This window comes from Gallus gallus, chromosome 3 (genome assembly GCF_016699485.2).
Source record: "Gallus gallus isolate bGalGal1 chromosome 3, bGalGal1.mat.broiler.GRCg7b, whole genome shotgun sequence".
In the NCBI taxonomy this organism is placed as follows: domain Eukaryota; kingdom Metazoa; phylum Chordata; class Aves; order Galliformes; family Phasianidae; genus Gallus; species Gallus gallus.
In genome coordinates, this window is record NC_052534.1 from 75,552,622 (window position 1) to 75,573,927 (window position 21,306).

General features: G+C 38.6%; 1 protein-coding gene across 4 annotated transcripts in view; it reads left to right on the forward strand.

The window, feature by feature from the left end:
- RNGTT (RNA guanylyltransferase and 5'-phosphatase) overlaps nucleotides 1-21,306 on the forward strand; it is a 186,154-nt gene that overhangs the window by 11,493 nt on the left and 153,355 nt on the right. For all 4 annotated transcript variants that reach the window (XM_040697864.2, XM_004940391.5, XM_419843.8 and 1 more), the window contains 6 exons: nucleotides 1,930-2,033; nucleotides 2,143-2,231; nucleotides 6,145-6,220; nucleotides 9,416-9,665; nucleotides 15,581-15,690; nucleotides 16,478-16,579. In XM_040697864.2, the coding sequence (XP_040553798.1) occupies nucleotides 1,930-2,033; nucleotides 2,143-2,231; nucleotides 6,145-6,220; nucleotides 9,416-9,665; nucleotides 15,581-15,690; nucleotides 16,478-16,579 (731 nt within the window). The remainder of the gene's footprint in view (nucleotides 1-1,929; nucleotides 2,034-2,142; nucleotides 2,232-6,144; nucleotides 6,221-9,415; nucleotides 9,666-15,580; nucleotides 15,691-16,477; nucleotides 16,580-21,306) is intronic.

Here is a 21,306-nt window from a genome sequence, read left to right on the forward strand (position 1 = left end):
TAGCACCAGGAAATCGTGCATGGCCTTACTTGTGAATTAAGTAATGCTTGAGATGTTTGCTAAATGTCATTGAAAGTAGGGGGAAAGTAATCTATTGTGTTTTGTACACTCCCTGCAAAATTAATCACCAGGTAGTGTGCTGCTGTCAGTCCATATGTTGAGCAGCTCAGTTGGCACGAAATATTTGAAATTCCAGATGATGTGACATTGTTTTCAGGTGGGCCACTACCGAAGTCCATGTATTGCTGCAGTACGCTCACAGTAAACCATTCAGGATAAAATATACGCTGTTGAAATAAACGATGGAGAGGAGAAATTTAGAACTAATTTGGATATCAGAGTACTTAGAGCTGCTGACACAACATTATGACACTTTTTAACATCTGATAACTCAAAATATTGTGAAAGTCTATCATAAGAACTTTGAATATCATGCATGGCGAACTCCGTAGATAATTGGAAATTTGCCTTTGGAGTCTACAGATTAAAGTATCTGTGTGAAACTACTGTGTCTGGACTGTATTCTAGTTGATGGGAATTTATTTTCTGTGAATTGTCTGGAAGCAGTGTTCTAAGGTGTAATTTGTCCTGCTGCAATTCTAAATTATTGCCAGTCTGTTTACTGCAAGGTAAATAAACTGATCAAAATCGTGTTAAGAATACATGCTGGAGTTTTAAATATATTGAAGATGTGTTGTTCTTTTTATGTTTTTGCACATGTAACGTGCTGCTGTGCTAATGTACTTTTAAATGCACTACTGATGTCTCTTTAAAATGACAACAGAATGAGGATTTTGTTAAATCTGCTTGTAAAACAGCCTTTAAACAGGCATCTGATTTCATGGTGAGGATCCTACTTGAAAGCATGATGTTCTGCTTTTTGACCAAATAGGAAGCTAGGAATACTTTCAGCAAACAGGTATATTAGTGAGCTGTTTTTGTGGAGTCATAAGGGAGGTTTATGGTTGGAAGAAGTTCTGCTGAACCACGGATGAAATTCTTCAGAATGGGGAAGGCTGGCATTGAGTCAGCAGGCTGCCATGCAGCTTTGTTTGCCTGTTCTGTTTTTCTGTAGTTTCCTGTATCTGTGACCTAAAGGAGTGCATTTCCCCAGAACTTGGAGTGAAGTGTTCTCAACCACTATTGTGAAATTCCCCTTGTTAACTTAAATGAGGAATCAGTAAATGCATGTTGGTGGTGAGCTGTGTGTAGGGTGCCACCCAGTGGAACTCCTGCTTTCTGTCTTGTGTTTTGAAATGGTAACTTCTGTAAAGCTCGAAGGACACATTAGGATAATGAGTGAGGCAGCCTTAATTCAGGTACATCCTCACATCTGTGTTGTCAAAACTGCCATCTCAGTTACCCACAGCACCTTGCAAGATTTCAAGTTGTTTCATATTTCACCTCTGAATAGAAATTTTCTAGGAAATAAAGGGAATTTATATTTTAAACTTGCAAATATTCATTTGTTTTGTGCTCTACTAAATGGGTAAGCTGAGGTAAAGTTTTTTCTTATCAGTGGATACTTACAAATAAGTTTCAGTAGGTAATTTTCCTTATGGTGCTCTCATTATGTTGTTTTATGTAAAGTTGGTGTGACTTCAGGTAATAAAGTTATGTCTTCTAACATGCTTAGGTAGTTCTTCAACAGATATTTTTTGCTGTTAGCAGATTTTTCTTATTTGGAAATACTGGAAGAAACAAACTGAGGTTTTTGAATTGGTGACTGAAGCTAATTCAGGCACAAGCTTTCACAAAGAACGGCTGGTGGTAGAATGAAGCATATATAGATGTTTTGTGAACGCAGTATTTGAAAGATTTCAATCTTGCAACAGTAGTTTGCTATCATTTTTAATTTGGTTGTTATCAACAAATTAATATTTATGCACTAACGCTCAAACTGAATATATAATTGTTTTTATTTCTTAGGTTAAAATGGGTTTGCTGGTCGACTTGACCAACACCAATAGATTCTATGATAGGAACGATATACAGAAAGAGGGGATTAAATATATAAAGCTCCAGTGTAAAGGGTAAGTTGTCTCTATTCGTTTTTTAGTTTTTAACTTGAAAGATCACTCTGAAGTAATTGCTGTCTGATTCCTGATTGCCAACTGATTCCTGTCTTGTTTTTTTTATCAGACATGGTGAGTGCCCTACACCTGAGAATACAGAAACATTTATCCGTGTATGTGAACATTTCAGTGAAAAGAATCCCACGGAACTCATAGGTATGTCTATTTCCATTAGTTTTTGCTGTTAATTTATTTTTTTTATTTATTCCTTACAGTCTGTTATTCTTGACAGTGTTAGTAAAGGAATTTCTGCAGTGCAGTGCTTATACATATATAGATTAGGTTATTTTTTTAAGTCAGGAGTAGCATTTTCTTTTTACAGAAACCTGTATGTTTCCATATGCATTAATTTGAATACAGCTGTTTATGCAGAAGAAATGTACAAGAACTGTCTACAAGATGTCTGCATTACGTTTCTGAAACTTCTGCTGATAGAAAAGAAGATTATGCATTGCCTCAGTGTTGTTTTGACACTCACTGGTTTGGCTTATTTGCTGTCCTTTTCAACATTTTCAATAGCTGATTGATCAGAGACTCTTCAGCGGATTTCACAAAGCAGCTGATTAATTGGTTGAAATTGGTAGTAGATATTTGGCTAAGTTTTTCTTCTGTGATGTATTGTCTCATAGTAAATATTTGAATGTTCGTAAGACTTTTTCCCTCAGAGCAAAAAAAAAAAAAAAAATCAATTTGAGTGGCTTTCAGTTTTAGTTAAGACCATTTTGTTCTGATTCCTGTGAAGCACTTTTATGCTTAACTCTGCAGACTGTCGGAGATGAGAAATTACTGTGCAGCTGAATTTCCAGAAGCAGGAGGAGTTTCGTCATTGGGCGTCTTTGGTGATAATTCTGTACCCTTACTGAATAGGAATATCTGTCTGACATAGTACATAGAACAGTTGTTTGCGTAGGTGCCATTGATAAGAGCTTGGTAAACTAAGCTTGTCTGTTCACACAGTTTAGGATTTGTATAGAGTCTTAGAACAGCAGAAGTTGGAAGGGACCTCTGGAAATCATCTGGCTTATCACCGCTCTGCAGAGCAGAGTCAGCTGAAGCAGGTTGCTTAGGATGGTGCCCACTTTTGACACTCTCCAAGGATAGGAACTCCACAACATCTTCTGGCAATGTATTCAAGTGTTTGACTTTTACAATGAGAAGTGCTTTTTCCTAGTGTTTAAACAACATTTCTCGTATTTCAGTCGGTGCTTATTTCTTCCTGTCACTGGATACCATTGAGAATCTTATTTTATTAATGCCTGATGGATTTACTTGGGGCGCATAACTTTCTCAATTTAGTTTTAGGTACTTTCTTTTCTGTTTCACACAGAAGGAAATTTTAATTTGAGACTTGTATTTTTTTTTTTTCCTTGAGCAAGCAGAAGTATCTGATATGAAAAATTAGAAATTACTAAATGAGAGTAAGTGGGATCAGCCATCAAACAATATTTTGGAAATAGGAATTTCTAAGAAATATGGATAGTGTTGTGATATGTATTAAGTAGCAAACCCATTTTACTTCTAAAACACCATTTTTAGTGTTGAGCCGTTTACTTTTTGACTTGCATGAATTTTGGAATGTTCTATTATTTAGGCTGTCTTGACTCTAATTGACTTTAGAATCATAAAATCATCAAGGTTGGAAAAGACCTCTAAGATCATCCAGTGCAGCTGTCCACCTACCACCAGTATTTCCCTACTAAACCATGTCCCTCAGTACAACAACTAAATGCTTCTTGAATGTCTCCAGGGTTGATGACTCAACCACCTCTCTGGGCAGCACGTTCCAGTGCCTGTCCGCTCTCTCAGAGAAGAAGTATTTCCTAATATCCAACCTGAATCTCCCCTTGCACGTCTTAAGGCCATTCCTACTAGTCTTATTGCTTGTTACATGGGAGGCTGACCCCCAGCTCAGTACAACTTCCCTTCAGGAAGTTCTAGAGAGCAGTAAGGTCTTCCCTGAGCCTTCTCTTCTCCAGACTAAATAATCCCAGGTTCTTCAGCTGCTCCTCGTAAGGCCTGTGCTCCAGAGCCCTCACAGCTTCATTGCCCTCTCTGGACATGCTCCAAGGCCTCAATGTCTGTCTTGCAGTGAGGGGGCCCAATACTGAACACAGTACTTGAGGTGCAGCCTCACCAGAGCTGAGTACAGAGGGATGATCGCTTCCCTTTGGTTCCCTTCTGTGAGGCAAAAAAAAAAAAAAAAAAACCACAAAAAAACCTCTTAAATAATCTGTGGTTTAGGCTTTTGTATTACAAGTGAAATGTTGGGATTTTCCATTTTCCTTCCATGAGTTACAGAAAAGTTGTTTCTGGGTCTGAATGCTTTCTTTCCTCTTTTGAAAGAGCGTCAGAGGAGTTAGTGTGGAGGATGTCTTTATCAGTAGTGAAAGCAATCTGCAGCAGTGATAGTACTGCACCCTCTGCAATCATTCCTTTCTAAACCATTGGTCTCATTGCTGAAATGCTACTTATCTTTGTCGTGTGTATAAAATTATTGACTTAACCTTCTTGGTAGAAGTAACAGCTGCAGGGCTTATTGATAGCAATTGTGTGCCATTTCATTGCCAGTGTCAGGATTAGATACAAAGAAGGCTCAAATGTGAATGATAAGTGAACAAAATTTTCTATTCAACTAAAACACTATAGGATGGAAGCTATATTTTTGCAACTTGAAGTTCTGCGGCGTGCCTGCCAACTTCAAGGAAACAAAACGCAAAGATTTTGCTTAAGCCGAAAACAAAAGAGAAATGATTACTGGGAACAAATTCTACAAGGAAGCTAAAATTAATGTCATTTGATGTGACTTACGGTTTTTGTGGCTATTAATGGCTAGAATGTGTGAATCCAAGAAATTCCTAACAGATTTTGCGTTGCCTTATTAAGAAAGGAAGGTTGCAGTGAAAGGGGTGTGAGTCACAGAACCAACTCTGATGCAATTGGGGTCTGTGTACAGTTTCTGCTCTTCATAGGTATTTTGTCTTGGATCTCCAGTTTAAAATAAATAAATTGATTGCAATGTGGATGTAGGGTGTAGGAAGAGAAGAGAGATGCTGAAACTTGATCTGGTAAGATAGGCATAAGAATTGACAAGCATCAAGTGAATTATTGCTGACTTAGTCTCCTAACCATGGCATAGAAATAAGTAAATTAATAAAACCTTGCTTTGTAGTCAGAGCTGAAAAACATTATTAATTAATTGCACTTGGTTTTAGTGGAAACTTTAATACTGTGGTGTTTGCTGTTTACAAAAACGCAGTGGGAGGAAGAGTCATCATCTTGCCTGAGTTGTTCATAGCCTTGTAGTAGCTCAAGTATCAGACTTGGTTTGTTGATCACTAGATGGTGCTGTTGCCTTGAGATGAGAGAAAAGAATAGGAAAAAGAAGGAAAAAAAAAAAAGGAATTTTGATGCCTTTGACTCTTCTTGACTCTTCCCTTCCTTTTAGTGTAAAATAGAGGAAAATTTTCAGTTTTTCTTAAAATGTAAAAAGTATTTCAAGGTTATTGTAGTGTTGTTTTCTTTTTTTTCCCCTCAAAATTAATGTCTGGCCTTAACATAGTAATTACAAATCTGATTTAGAATTTTAGTCTGACATTCAAGATTGAAATAGGAAAATCTGGGTATGAATTTTATGCCCAATGGTGTGAAATAAATGTAATGTTTGTTGAATCCATTAAAAGCACAGCTATCAAATTTGACCACGTTGTTTCCTGATTAGCATTTGAGCAGTCATTTAAGAAAAAAAGAAAAAGAAAACAACAAAACAGCAACAAACCCAAACCAAACAACTTTGGATCTCATCTGGATTAGCTGTATTTGAGTTGGATTAAGCTAGTGGTCTTGATTTGAAATAATCTGAACTGTCCTATGCTCTTGTTGCTGATAATTTGCAGGAAGAATATTATTGTTTTTAGGCTTTTGTGCATTACGTAATCGGTGCTGTCTTGGTAGGAGGGGAGGTAACTTGTTACTGATGAAGGTAGAATGATCAGAAAGCTTGTTTGTGAAAGTTAACCATGCTTGTTGAAAATACTTTCAAATGATTATGTCCTTCTCTTGTTTCATCTAGGTGTCCATTGCACGCATGGTTTCAATAGAACTGGATTTCTCATCTGTGCCTTCTTGGTTGAGAAGCTGGACTGGAGGTAACTTTGAATTTTAATTCTTAGGGATTTATGGACCTGAACAATCTTCGGTATGTTTCACTCGTTGTCCTGGCAGCTATCCTCATGTATTCACTGTTTAAATTAAAACTTCCTACTAATTTTGAGCAAACAACCTATGTTGGCATTATTCATATGTTAGTAGTTTCGCATTGGTCAGTCAAGCTTTTCAGTTCTGCTAGGTGAAAGTCAGCTGTACCTGCTGTGTGAGGGCTTCTAGAAATGTCTGGATTGTGCTGGCTCTCTCCCAAGTGGCATGCTCCACACTTTGAGAGAAAACAGAGTTCAGGGAAGCCTGAAGTATTATTTCTTCTATTTCACATAGGTTTGCTTGTAGGCTCTTTTGGTTTCTTGACTTCTGGTAAGATGCCATTAGCTGGAGAAACAACAGAGTGACAAGTTCCCTTCTGGAGGGGTGGTGAGAAGGCAAAGCTGTTTCCAGCTTGCCATTTGACTGAAGTCTGCATCACGTTTCTCTACAAGCACTTGTTTGTTGAGTGAATTTAAAACTTTGGTGCCTTTGTGCATACTAGAGGTCTTCTCCTCTAATTGCTAGTTAAAGAAGAAAAAAAGTAGGCCATACCATGCTGATAAGCCTGATTTTTGCATGTTTGGTAGTATTCATGAAACACTGTTTCTGTGATGGCTGGGTTGCTTGCAGAGCATGTCACTGAACAAGTCCCGTCAGCATTTTAATGGTATTTCTTGTACAGTCCTTTAAGTGAAGAAAATTTCACTCTTGTTCTTGCATGTTCTTGTGATACATCTATGGACAAAGAATTTATTTGGTGATGAGCATGTATATGCAAGCAGTTTGCAAAGAAGTAGGTCGTTGTTTTCTATTAGTAAACTTGAAGTAAAGACACCGGAGTAATGGAGACAGAATGCCATTAACGGTGGGTGGCTGAATCTTGGCAGAATCTTAGCTGACTGCAGGAAGATACAAAGATTGTTATAGTGTGATTGTAGTTACTCTTACAAAGTAGAAAATGGGTTTGCTTTTAATCTAACAACTTAAAAGCAGCATGCAATAATCCGGCTCGATATTGGTTGTTTGTTCTGAGGAGGAAATGCACTTAAATCTATTTGAAACTGCTTTTGTGCAGCTTTTTACTTCTAAACCTCTGTGGGAAAGGCCTTAAAACTTAGCAGCTATATAGTGTTGTTTGTTCACTTTGTTCAAATAGCTGATGGTATAAATGTGCTCTTCTCTGTCAAATTATTTTAACAGAGTGTCCAGATGTCACTTAATAAAAACGTCCACCAGAAAAGAAGATTTCTGCAAGGTGGTAGTTAGTGCTGAGCATTGTATTAAGATAAAGCCAGTTTGCTGTATCATCCTTTAAAATAAGTCATTGCTGTTTGCTGAGGAGGAAATAAGGCTTTCCTGATGGAAAAATCCATCCATATTCATTTCTGAAGCGTATGGTACAAGAGTACTGCTGATGCATTGTGAATTCTGAGATGTATTTTACAGTTAGTTTAAAGAAAGGTCATCTAGAATGAAAGTCCTCCAGCTAGTTATCAGAAACCTTAGTTTTCTTTTATATAACTTTTTCCCCAAAGTCTCCTCTGTTTCTAGAACTTGCAGAGCATGTTTTCCTACAGCAAATTTCAAGCTCGGAAACCTAGCACTGGATCTTTTGGCTTTTGTTACCATATACTCCACAATAGTGTAGAGTTCTTGTAATACAGTGGGGGACAAATCTGAATGTCTTCTAACACCCAAGACAAAAGAGATAGAAATTAGGAGCCATAAGGATCAGAATAAGGAAGATTGATCTTTTGTAAATAACTCAGATTATTAAGCTGTCACTTCTGAGATTTGATGACCATCTGATAGCCTCGCTCCTGAAATTGCTTTGTTCTTCACTCTTAATCAAAGAGAGAACCAAACTTACCTGGTTCTTGGGAAGTGCCTTTCTCAGAGCAGGCACTGTTTCATACTGGATGGAGAAGACAAAAAATGCCTCCTGTATTTTTTTTCCCATTTTAGCTGTATGCTTTCCTTGTTCCAGTGGTTGGCTATTTTCATATTAAAAAAAATAAAAATCACAGCAAGTAGCATGTGCTTTTGTTCCAGCTTAAAGATTGAAGCTTGTCAAGAAGCCTGACGAGGGGATTTACCTTTTATGGTATCTCTCTACTCTTTTACATAGAATCGCCAAGGTTGGAAAAGGCCACCAAGATCATCCAGTCCAACCATCCACCTACCACCAGTATTTCCCAGTAAACCACTTCCCTCAGTACAACATCTAAATGTTTCTGAACACCTCCAGGGGCAGTGACTCCATCACCTCCCTGTGCAGCCCATTCCAGTGCCTGACCACTTTCAGAGAAGAAATTTTTCCCAGTATCCAACCTATATAGCAAGATTTCTAAATGTTGATCTGTGGAGCATTACTGCTACATAGAATTATGTCCATTTTCATAGATCTGTAAAAACAGCAATAAAACCCTTGCAAGATGATTCCACTGTTTCCTGAAATTTGAAGAATGTTCTTGTGCTATGCTCACTGTCACATGTTTTGTAGTGCTTTTTAGTTGACTGATGCTTGACCGTTAGTTTTGGTTTCTAACATTTTTGTTATCTGGTCTCCAGTTCGTTATTGCCATTAAGGTTAAGTGTTAGCTGCATAGGAAGAGTCTTCTAAAATGCAGATTTTGAGGGAAATGTCCTGTAGGAGAAGTAATTTCAAAAGATTTGAGTGCTTCCTGCTGAAGTGTTTGCAAAACCTCTAAATAAAAGTGAAGAAAGCTTTTAGACAGAAAAGTGCAGCTATTTGAGTGTTACCACCTGATTTTTTTAATAAGCTTTTTAAAATCTTTTTTTTCTCTTAGTTTGATCTGTAAGTACTTACCTGTGTGTCACTCATTCATTTCTTTATAGCAGTAATGAAAATTATAATGAAAGTTTAATCTAAATGACCAGCAGACTGCTCTTTGCTGCAACTAGACGTGAAGCAGACCAAGCTGCAGTTTCTTTTGTGAATGTACGCAGTGCAAGATCGACACAATTTAAGTGTGATGCTTTGAATATCATGAATGTTTTTGCAATTGTCACCTTAGGATTTTTTCTGAATTCTTGGTATTGATACATTTTAAGTACGCTTTAGTCATACTGTGCCTTAAGAAAAGCAGACAGAGTAATTTCCTTTTTTTTTTTTTATTTGACAGTATTGAGGCAGCTGTGGCTACCTTTGCTCAGGCTAGACCACCAGGTATTTATAAAGGTGACTATTTGAAGGAATTATTCCGTCGTTACGGAGATGAAGATGATGCACCATCACCACCTGAGCTACCGGAATGGTGCTTTGAGGATGATGAAGAGGAAGATGATGACAATGGTAAAATGGGAGGCCAAGAATCAGAACCTGGATCATCAAGCTCTTCCTTTGGCAAGAGGAGAAAAGAACACCTAAAACTGGTATTGTTTCTTAAGAACTTAAGATTCTAATTGCTGAATGTACTTGTATAAGCTCATGGGTCCTCTGTTACTACACTGTAAGTGCTGCACAAGTGCTCTTGCAACTTGGGAACTAGTAGTATTGTCTCTAACCAGGGGAGACTTTTTTTTTAATGTTTCCTATATGAACACTGAACTTTGACATTCAAAACCTTAACTATTTCAGTGGTAACATTGACTTAAATTTTTCAAATACTACCTTTTTTAAGCTTGAGTTGAGATACAAAATTTATTCATAGTTATCTGATCTGTCATTAGGGGTGGAATGTCCTGGAGGTGGATGGGGGTGTAAAACAACTTCTATTTATTTTCTGTAGCCATGTGGATTAAAGTTCAGTCTTTTAAATTCTGTGCTCGTTTTGGTAAATATAATTAATTTTGAAAACCTGAGGGGATTGAGACTAGGATTAGCAAGAAGCAATGTGATGCTTAGAAACCCAAGGCAATTCTGAAATTAGGTTTTTTTTTTATTCAAAGCTTTTTTTAACTATAGAATGATGAGAACTTCTCTAGGTTGGAGCTGCCAAACTGATTATTTTGACTTGGGTTTTGATGCGTTAGCAACTGAGGTGTGATGGTGAGGTGGTGAGGCTGAAGACAGCCATTTTTCTACAGGTATAAAACTAAATGGATGCGTTTAACAGGAATCACCATACTATTTTCCTAGGCTTTTTCTTGTCTGCCAGCATAGATTTTTTTTTTGAAAGCTGGAAGCTAAATTATACGAATAAGCATATTAATAACTAAACTTAATTAAGAGTTAGAGAATTTGTGAAAGACAGAATCATCTAGTTAATATGCGTATTCGTATAATTCAGTTTTGCAGCTCTGGAGGAACAGTCTGGCATGAAGAGGAGGAGCGGGCAGAATTCTTTACCATGATACTTGGCTGTCAGATTGGACTGCATCTTAACTGAGTAGAGGTGGATACAGTCTATTTGTGATTCCTTGTAAATATGCAATCTACAGGGAGAGTTATTATCAGGTAAATAGCTCTTGTTTAGATTTTCTCTTACGGAATCATAGAATGTCCTGAGTTGGAAGAGACCCACAAGGATCATGAAGTCCAACTCCGTACTCCACAGCACCACCCAGAAATCAGACCGCATGACTGAGAGTGTTGTCCAGATGTATCTTGAACTCTGACAAGCTCAATGCCATGACCACCGCCCTGGGCAGCATGTTCCATGCCCACTGCCCTCTGATGCAGAACCTTTCCCTAATCCCCAGCTGGCCATCCCCTGACACAGCTCCATGCCGTTCCCTCAGGCGCTGTTACTGTCACAGAGAGCAGAGCTCAGTGCTGCCCTCTGCTCCCTGTGAGGAGCTATAGACTGCCACGAGGCCTCCTATCAGCCTCCGCTCTGGGCTGAACAGAGCAAGGGACCTCACCACTCATATGTCTTCTGCTCTACACCCTTTACCATCTTTGTAGTCCTCTTTTGGAATCTCTGATAGTTTTACATCTATACTGTGGCACACAAATCATGCACAGTACACAAAGTGAGCACAACACAGAGCAGAGTGGAACAACTCCTTCCTTTTCCCACTGGCAATGCTGTGCTTGATGCAATCCAGGGTATGGTTGGTCTTCCTGGGTGCACTGTTGACTCATTCAGTTTACCGTCAACCAGGACCCCCACATCTCTTTCGGCGGTGCTGTTCTCCACTCTGTATATATAGCCAGTTATTTTACTATCTAAAGGGCTGAATGTTCTTTGTTACTGTTGATTTCTCACAGCAGATGTTTTCAGATTTCTAATCTCTCTCCTCGAGAGACTGGAGGATGTGTAATATCAAACTAAACAGGACTGTTACGATACTGATGTTCTGAAATGTTTTCATTTGACCCAAATCTTTGAGGGAATAGAAGTTCTGGGGGTAGAGGAGATACCTTCCAAGCATCATTCTAGAACAGTGAATAGTCCAAAGCAACTGTCCAGATAGCTCATGGAGAGATGTAAGCATACTGCCCATTTCACACATTCTGTCTTGGATGGGAGGAACTTTACTATTGACGTCAAAAAGTCTTGACAGCCCCTTTTTTTCCCTTCTGTGGTATATAAGCTGTTGGAACAGTTAGAACATTAGTTTCCTTCATCAACATTGGAATGTAGTTGACAGGTAACAGTGGGGTCGATTAGCTGACACCTAACATCTCACTTTGGGGAAAAGACCTCCCAAGTATTTTGCAAATAGGACAGTGAGTTGCACTTCTGAGCCAAAACTTTCAAACTTTTCATGGGTCTAACAGATCTCTTAATGTTTATTAAGAAGTACCATCTGTTCTATTCCTATGTAAGTCGTGCATTTCACAGGAAGTACAGGGTGTGACATGCAGTGCTTCTAAAATGGGTGGTTATGCCTCAACCAGCCTGGAAGTGGTGGTTACTACTAGTGATTTCCTTTGTGATTTTTCAGGGGAGCTGTCTTGTGGTCATCTGTGAGACAGGGAAACCATTAACAGGTCATGGTTGATATAGTTAGCCACAGTAATATTTAAGTATATAAGTAAAGATTGTAAATATTAGTGATTTTCTTCTTCTAATCAACTTTTTTTATTTTTAGCCAACACTTGACCCCCTATACTATACCTGTAGACGTACTTTGGATACAGAAAAGTGTTTTCTCATTTTTGCAGCAGTGTTTTCTTGTGTACTTTACCCCTATAGTCTGTTTAATACATCTGACTATTCTTGACATTCTTTATAGTCTGTCACGTTCACCCACATCTTTCTGAGGCTTTGGTGCCTGTAGATGAACACAAGCCTCTACCTGAAGCCACCTCAGTGCTTAACAGGAAGGAATTAATTTTGTATGTCTTAAGGCTAATACTTCTGCTTATCTCAATATAATTGCCTTTTAAAAGATGGACTTAGGCTAATTCAGCACGTGGTCTATGTCTGCCTGCCTGTCTTTCTCTTATTTTCTACAAGCGTGTATGCGTATAATTTCTTATTCCTTATTAAATGTGGAAGGTATTTTCCCTCGTTTCTATGGATTGCTTGCTTCCTCTCAGAAGGTACACTCTTTTTCTGTTATGTTTCAGAATGTTTCTTCTCTGGAGAGCTTTCTTTGAGCATTTTGCACTTGATCAAGTCTCTGAGTAGTTAAAGATGGCCATCACCCAGGCCTGGTGATAGCTGTTGGGGTCAGGCAGGTGTAGGAGGGCACAGCTCCAACCCTACACCCTCCTCCAGCTGTTCTAAATCTGACCCAAGACATGATGATGCACTGCCACTTCTCCTTCAGCTGAAGCAATAGACATAGGGATGCAGTGGCAAGGGTAAAGAATTTCAGGAATATGGATGATATGAAGGATTGTGCAGAGTGTAGCTGCTAAAAGCACGTAGTTACCTGGGATCTTGAGGTACTGCTGCTGAGCTGACTCCTCTTGCATCTCTGCACCATGTTCAGCCCATTTCCATGAGATTGTTGTTAGCTCAACAATGGTGCAGAAAGTAGATGGGTCTGGCTCAGTTCTGGCACCTTATAGGAGGAACTATCCATGTGAAACCTGGAGCACGGAGTTTACCAAGTATCAGTATGCAGATGGATCACCTGTTTTTCCTACTGCTGTGGCTTAGAGTATATTTGAGGCCTGACTTTATTCTGTAAAAGCATTATCTTGCCTGTCTGCTGCTATGGCTCTATTTACACTGGCATCCTGGATGGAGTGTCTAGCTACCTGAGTTGATTATATTCTTAGGCTGCAGTAATTGAGTGAAATAGTAGGACAGATAACGCAGAGACTATTGTACAGCCTTGTCTTCATCCTACGATGTCAGCACTCTGCTCCTCACTCCCCCCGGTCCTCTTCTTGTTTCAAATTGACAGCATTACAGTGATGGGTTACAGCGTGCCTATTGGGGGAATGGAGAAGCCAGTGTGAAAAAGCAAAAGCTTGGCTTCTTTGTCCTATTGTAAGCTGTACTTGTTTCCTTAATTCTTTCATACTTGCACCTTTCCACCTTCAAATCATAACTGTGTTTGTGTATACATATACACATGTATGTAATCATGTAAATCAAGCATGTGCTGCTAATGCAAGAGAACCTATTGCCAGGTATTTACAACTAACAGCTCTTACAGTAAACAAACAGACCAAACAAAGTGACTGGAACTAAAGTAGGGTGCGTACTTCCTATGTTCTGGAAGGCTGATGCCTTTGTAGTTTTGATTAATATGCTTCAACTCCATGTGTTTCTTACCATACAGAGAATTTTTGAAACTGTGCAGAATTATAGTGATACAGTATCATACTTGTGATGTCAAGTGTGAAAGCAGTGTGCAGCTGATTTTAGTTCATGGAATAACTTGATTGCACTATGCACTCTGATGTTAGCAGCTTCAAAATCAGTTGTGTAAGTGCATAATTCTCTTAATCAGTCTGCAAGAGACAATTTCAAGTGGTAAGCATCAGTTTCATGTTTCCGACTTCATTTTTTGGAAAATATTTGCTTTTGCTTGCTTTTTGCTTTCATTTAGCAGTCCCTAATGCTGCTGCACTCTGTTCTTATTCAGAGAAGGAGGTCACAACGGAATCACAGTACTTTATTTCCTAGTGCTCTTAACCCCATATTGAGAACACAGACAGCCTGCTGGCCAGGCTTATGAAGCTCTGCCTCCCTTACTGAGTCACCTGTGTGCTGCTGCACCTGCTGGTGCAAGCAGAAATAACGTGGGATAAGCGATGCTCTCAAAGTCTGTGGAGCTTGAGGTAATTAAGGTTGTGAACTAGCTTATTGCTTCAGGATATACTGCTCTTAGTATATGATTCGGTGGCACAGCTGAGCCTGTCTTAACTAAAAACTTGGGTTCTGCTTTCCTTTCACTCTTTGTGTTCTACTTCCACTGTGCAGGCACCAACACTGACTCATCCAATGGTGAGCTAATTTAGGATACCAGTTTGGAAGAATATTACTAATTCATGTTGTTATTTTTGCCATCTTAGTTCCTCGACTTGTTCAGGAGTGGAACAGATGAGTGCAATGGTGTATGGAAGGGGAAGGGAGCATAGAGGCTCCTTTCATTAGTATGTAGCTAGATTTGTTAAAGCAAGTTTCAAGCTTTTTAGAGAGCAGGTAGAAAACACTTCTGTCGGCATGCAGGATATGCAGTTCAACAGGCAAAGCATCGTGCTTTGATCTTTTTAGTCTGCATTGAGATTTTGTGATGCTGCTAAAATAAGTCTGATAGATCTGGAATCTCCATAGAAACCTTCAGTTCTGTAGCTTTGTCAACCTGATGGCCTTATTGGGTTCCATTGTGCAGAATTTTATTCTACTCAGCATCAAATCTTTTCTAGAAGACAAAGATTGTTTGAGTTTTATTTTCTATATTCTTTATTGATGTCTGGGGCACTCAGAATAGCTTCTAAGTTTTGGTAACCTGGTTTAGATTGGTAACTAAATCATATAGGTGTACTTTCATACATGTTTTTGTTACAAACCAGCTGTTTTTTGTCCTCTTTCATTAAGAAGTTTGTCCTAGATCAGCCAAGATCCCTCTAAGTTTGGTGCTGCATAGGTACGCTTTTTTCCCCTACAGAGTAAGTTTAAGTTTTGAAACACAAACTATGCTCCATCACCACTACCACTTCCTTGGGAAGCCTATTCCAGTGTTTAACAACCCTTTCTGTAAAGAAATGTTTCCTGATGTCCAACCTAAACTTACCCTGGCACAACTTGAGGCCATTTCTCCTCGTCCTGTCACCAGTGAGAAAAGAAATAGTGCTGAACTGGAAGAAGTCTCTAAGCTGGTATTGCTCGTTAAGATTATATATTGTTAAAACAGCCTGAATCTTGTGTTGATGTTTTGATATGCTTTTATGAAAGCTTATGTACTGATTTTTTGTTAATTTTATTTTTATTTAGGGTGCAGTTTTCTTGGAAGGTGTAACAGTTAAATATGTGACCCAGGTGACAACACAACCAAAGCTGGGAGGAATACAGCAGAAGTGTCAGCAGTTCTGTGGATGGGAAGGGTATGAAAATATTTACCACTTTTTCATTTATACTGTCTAGAAATGTTGTTTCTAGTTTTGCAGGAGGAAGCAGTCAAAACGAGTGGCTGTTTTTAGATGGACTTGTATAAAAAGAAAAAGCCTCCAAAAAACCCTTGAAACTGAAACAAGTGAGGATGTTACGTTGTCCTGTGAAATGGAATCATCAGCTGTGAATAAACAAGATTTTAGAATTTCTTTTGTGCTGATGTAAAAAAAAATATTTTCAGGTGAATTGTTGCTGTGCAAATTCCCTATGTAGTCTTGTCCAAGCATTTGTTTAAAGTTTAGTACTTCCTCACACAGTACATTTATTTATACTTCAGTTGTACAATATAATACTCATTTTTTAGGGCTAACTTGGTTTTATGTCCAGCATTAATGAATGTTGGTTTTCATGTCTTGGATTCTGAACTTCTCCTTTGTAAAGCTGGAGCTCCAGGGAGTTGCTCGCAGTGCTTCCCAACTCTCTGAAGCTTACAGTTTTTCCAATGCTTCTGGTTTTGAATGCAAATCTCTCTTTGTCTAAAATTAAAATCTTGAAGTTCTGCATAATTCATTATTTTGTCACGGACAAGTAGCCTTGTTACTATCAGAAAAACATTTGATTCCTCTTGCAAAATACCTTGTTAGGAAGATGTTCTAACTCAAGGTTAACCTTGCAGCAAGTCTAGAACAAGATGTGACTTCAGTCACGTGATGTTAAGAAATGCATTACCTTGTGTGACTGCTCACTGCAGAACATTAATAAACATATTTCTCTTTTTAGGTCTGGATTCCCTGGAGCACAGCCTGTTTCCATGGACAAGCAAAATATTAAATTTCTGGAACAGAAGCCATACAAAGTTAGCTGGAAAGCAGACGGTACTCGGTAAGCTCATTTTAAATGAAAAAGAAATACCCTGTAAACTGGGTGGATAGTCTGTATTTTCCCAGGAAAGTGAACTAACATCTGCAACAGACAAAACGCATTCTAAGAACAAAACAGACTCCAAAGTTTTATCTTTTTTTGTCTTGGTACTGATTATTTGTTGATGTTTGTGGCTGAATTTCATTTTAGCAGCTGCTCTGCAGACTGGCTGTGTGTACTTTTATTCTTCTCTGTGACCCTTGTCTGCCTGTCAGCTAGGATTTGCCAGCAAGGTCTTAGAATAAACTTTGGTAACAGTAAGAGTTTGTTAAGCTAAAGAATTTGTTTATAGAAGTGAAATTAAAATTTATATTTGAGCCTTCAGAAGTAGATTAATGTTAGAAATGTCATGGTTTTTGTTTTTTTTCCACACTTATTCAGACTTGTGGTTTATATTGGCCAAAGGGTCAACAGTTTCATCTTCCCTTACCAGTTCTCTTGCTTTCATTGTAGGGGAGGACTTTTTTTCTCCCTTTGGAAGCAGACTACGACTTGATTATACTGATCTTTTGAACCTATTCAGTGTTATGATTGCCGGTTTGAAATGCATCCTTACATGTAATTTCTAAGGTTTTTTTTTTCATTTGTCTTAACCTGTGCTATGATTTTTTTTTTTTAGGTGTGGTACAATACTGTCTTGTCTCTGTTTGCCAATACAGAAGAGTGTGGGTTTCAAACAAGCTTTATTTGCCTTAATTTGAGTATCTGAGCTATTCTGTGGTGTCTCAGATTGTGTTAGAGATTTGTGCTTTAGTAGTCAAGCATGCCCAGTTGTAACTGATTATTATATATTTATGTAGTCTACGTGTGTGTGTATATATATATAAAATATATACAGTGGAATTCCAAACATCAATTTATTTGACTTATTTTTCCCCAATATATCTTGCAAAATAGAAATATTTTGCTTCTAAGGCAAAAATTCTGAGGCATTGCATACAAAGATTAAAATCTGTTGGGAAGAACTGCTGTTCGTTTACTTGAAGCAGGATTATTAGCAACGTTTCAGAAATTTAATTGGGCTTTATCTAGTCAAATCTTGAGAACTCCAAGGATGAGGTTTACATAGCCTTTGAGTAATCTGTTCTGGAACTGCTGAGCCCATCCAGTGGAGGAAGTTGTTTGTTTTCTTTTTTTCTTGATGTTCAAAGGGAACCTCTCAGGTAGTAATTCATAGCTGTGACTTCTTGTATCATTTGTCACTACTGAGAGGAATTTGGACTATGTCTTTAATTGCCATTCATATACTGTTAGGTCGCTGCCTGGTCACCCTTTGGCTTTGTTTTCTCTCATAGAATCATAGGGCAGTTTGGGTTGGAAAGGACCTTTAAGACCCTCCAGTTCGACTCCCTCTGCTGTGGACAGGGACACCTTCCACTGGACCAGGCTGCCCAGGGCCCCAACCAACTCAGCCTTGAACACATCCAGGGATGAGACATCCACAGCTTCTCTGGGCAGCTGTGCCAGTGCCTCACCACCCTCTGAGTAAAGAATTTCTTCCTGATACCTGATGTAAATCTCTCCTCTCTTAGTTTAAAGCTATTGTCTTTTCACTACACTGCCTGGCAAAGAGTCTCTTCCCATCTTTCTTCTTTCTTGTAGGCCTCTCTTTACGTAATGGAAGTCTGCACTGAGGTTTCCTCGGAGCCTTCTCTTCTCTTCTCCAGGCTAGACAACCCTAGCTCCCTTAGCCTTTCTTTATGTGACGGGTTCTCCAGCCTTCTGATCATCCTTATGACCCTTCTCTGAACCTGTTCCAGCAGCGCCTTGTCATTCTTATGCTGAAGGCCCCAGAGCTGAACACAGTAGTCTAGGTGGAATTCCACAAGAGCAATGGAGAGAATCGCCTCCCCTGCCCTGTTGGTCACAATTCTTTTGATGCAGCATGCAGTTGGTTTTCTGGGCTACAAGCTCGTGCTGGTAGCATATGCTGAGCTTTTTGTCCTCCTCAACCCCCAAGTCCTTTTCTGTAGGGCTGCTCTCGTCCATTCTCTGCCCAGCCTGTATTTCTGTTTGGGTTTGTCCTGATGCAGGTTCAAGACTTTGCCCTTGGCCTTGTTGAACTTGATGTTGTTCTCATGGGCTCACCTGAGCGTGTCAAGGTCCCTTTGGATGGCATTGCTTCCTTCCAGCAAGTCAGCTGCACCACTCAGCTTGGTGTTGTCCATAAATTTGCCGAGGCTGTGCTCAAATCCTGCTGTCTGTGTCACTAACAGCTGCAGTTGCCTTTTTTGCAAGTTTATTATCTAAGTACTTAGTTTAATTTTTGTTAATATCAAAAATTAATTGTCTTGATCAAAGTCACTTTACAGCTTTGTGAGAAGTATGAGGAAAAATGCTCTGCCAGTTGTTTGTTCGTTGAAAGCTGTTACTAGCGTAGGTCAGTTGATGGTTACAAGTATAGCAAGTGCATCCAGCATTAGCAAGCTCCAGCATGACGAAAACATTATTTGTGATGCATTCCCTAGGACGGGTTCTCAAGGTGACTAGATTGGTGAGATTCTGATTTGAATGTTATCTGCAAGATATCCTTTTGTTCCTTTCTGATGTGTATGAAAAACCTGTGTCACAGAGTATCTTCCCTCTACTCCCAGCAGCTGGGATGAGGTATATAGAGTATTTACTAATCATGTTGAAATAAAACCCCAAGTGTTAGGTGCCCCATTGTCTTTGTGCTCTTACAAACAGGTACTGTGGCTCTTCATACATGCAAATCTTCCTTAAGTTAAATTCTGAAATTCCAAAATGATATTTTATGAAAATAAAAGAATATTTTTTTAATTTGGAACACTTGTGAAATTACAGTAGATTTCTCGATGTCTTGGATGTTTGGAATTGTCGTCATTGGAGACTGATACTGCGACCTTCTGTTTTTCCTTCAGTGTTTCTGGTTTCAAAACTGAAGTCAGGAATACCAGATGCTAATGGAAAGGATCTTAGTCTCTGCCACTCAGAGCATTCAGATCACAGTCTTCTACGTTGTTGTGAGCACTCTCTTGAGGTAGATAGTAATGACATTTCTTGCATTTTACTCAAGTGTGTCTCGCTAATAGGAACTTATAGGCTATCTTCTAAAGAATTTCTCACTTTCATTACTTCGTTAGGTTTGTTATCTTCAGTTTTAGAATGGAATATTCTAGATAATGAAAAGCCTTGAAAATACGGGGAATTTAATGTCTTAGGAGAATTACCAAGTGGTTCCACTTGGACTCCATCAGGATTCAGCACAATTCAGCCAGAACTAAGCTGTCTTCCGCACAAAAGATCCCTCAAATGTTTTTCATCTTCATTGTTTGTACTTCATGGTTTTATTAGGTTGGGCAGAGCATGATGTGAAAATACGAAGCTCACACTCAGTATGACATCCAAGCATTAAGAAGGGTGTGAGAATGTCAGCCTTATCACCCCAGTGCTTGAGCACAGTTGGCCAATATTAATGTGATGCAGGCATTCTGAGAACACAAGGTTACAGAAACATTGTGCTGGGAGATCCAGGCTTATTCTCGGGGCAGTACCATGCATTTTAAGTGCTGCTGAGCCTAAGCAAATAAACTCAGCCTACTAAACTGACCATGCAAAGAACCAGATGGGATTCTTTGCGTTAATTGTGCTTTTAATCCACATTCCAGTTATACTGTCCATGAAGTTGACTTCTAAAACTGTAAAAATGTTTGTGAAGTATTAACGTGTGTAGCTCAGATATTGTTATTGGTAGTTCTTCTGACATCTTGATCCTTCAGCAAGTCTTTGTTTCCAGGATTGATTTATACTAATTTTAATATATGTTAAAGACATTTTGTGGAATTATTTTTGGATAATCTAAGCCTATTGCTTCTAGAAGTAGCAATAACAGAAAATGTTACTGCAAAATAACTTCTTTACTGAAATCTATTTTATATTAAAGGAAAAAGAAATAGTTTTGTCTGCGTTATCTCTTATATGCTTTGCCACTGAACAATAATCCCTTCAGAGCTGTGGATCATTGACCAGTGCAGATTGATTTAGAACAAGCAGTAAGATGCAGTATTACTAATTAAAATTAGTGCTACTCTGTGGGGTTGTAAGCTCTTTTTCACTTTTTTTTGTATTTTCAATATGAAAAGCTTTTCTTTGTCACATTGTATTCATTTGGAAAATTGAAGTCTTATGGAATATACTTATGCAACCATACAGGACATATTCTGCATGTGGAATAGTTACATATGAAATAGTAGTGCACCTTGAAGACTGACTTTTGGGAAATAAAGTAGACTGTGCATATGATTTCTTAGGAGGAATTTAAAGTATTTGGGGTATTTTATCTTGTTTCTAAAATTCAGAATGAATAAGGAAGAATAGGAAACTAAATAGTTCTGTTGAATTTTCTCAAAACATTAACTTGCAGTTGGTTGTAGAGATGCACAAACTGATAGCTGTACTCAGAGAAGAAAATGGTGTTCTGCAGACCTGGTGTTAATGAAATTCAACTGAAGGAATGCTGTGAAAGAGATAAAAGACAGAAACCTGAGCTATTATTTGGACATTTAGACACTGTGTAATAGTAGCTCCCCTAATCAACAGTGAAAGAAGTCTGGCAACTTTTACACAGGACACACTTCTAATTATTTTTGCTGTTCTCCAATGATCCAGACTCCATATGTAATTAAACAGATTTTCATTAATTGTTCTGAATGCTTTTGGTGACAAGC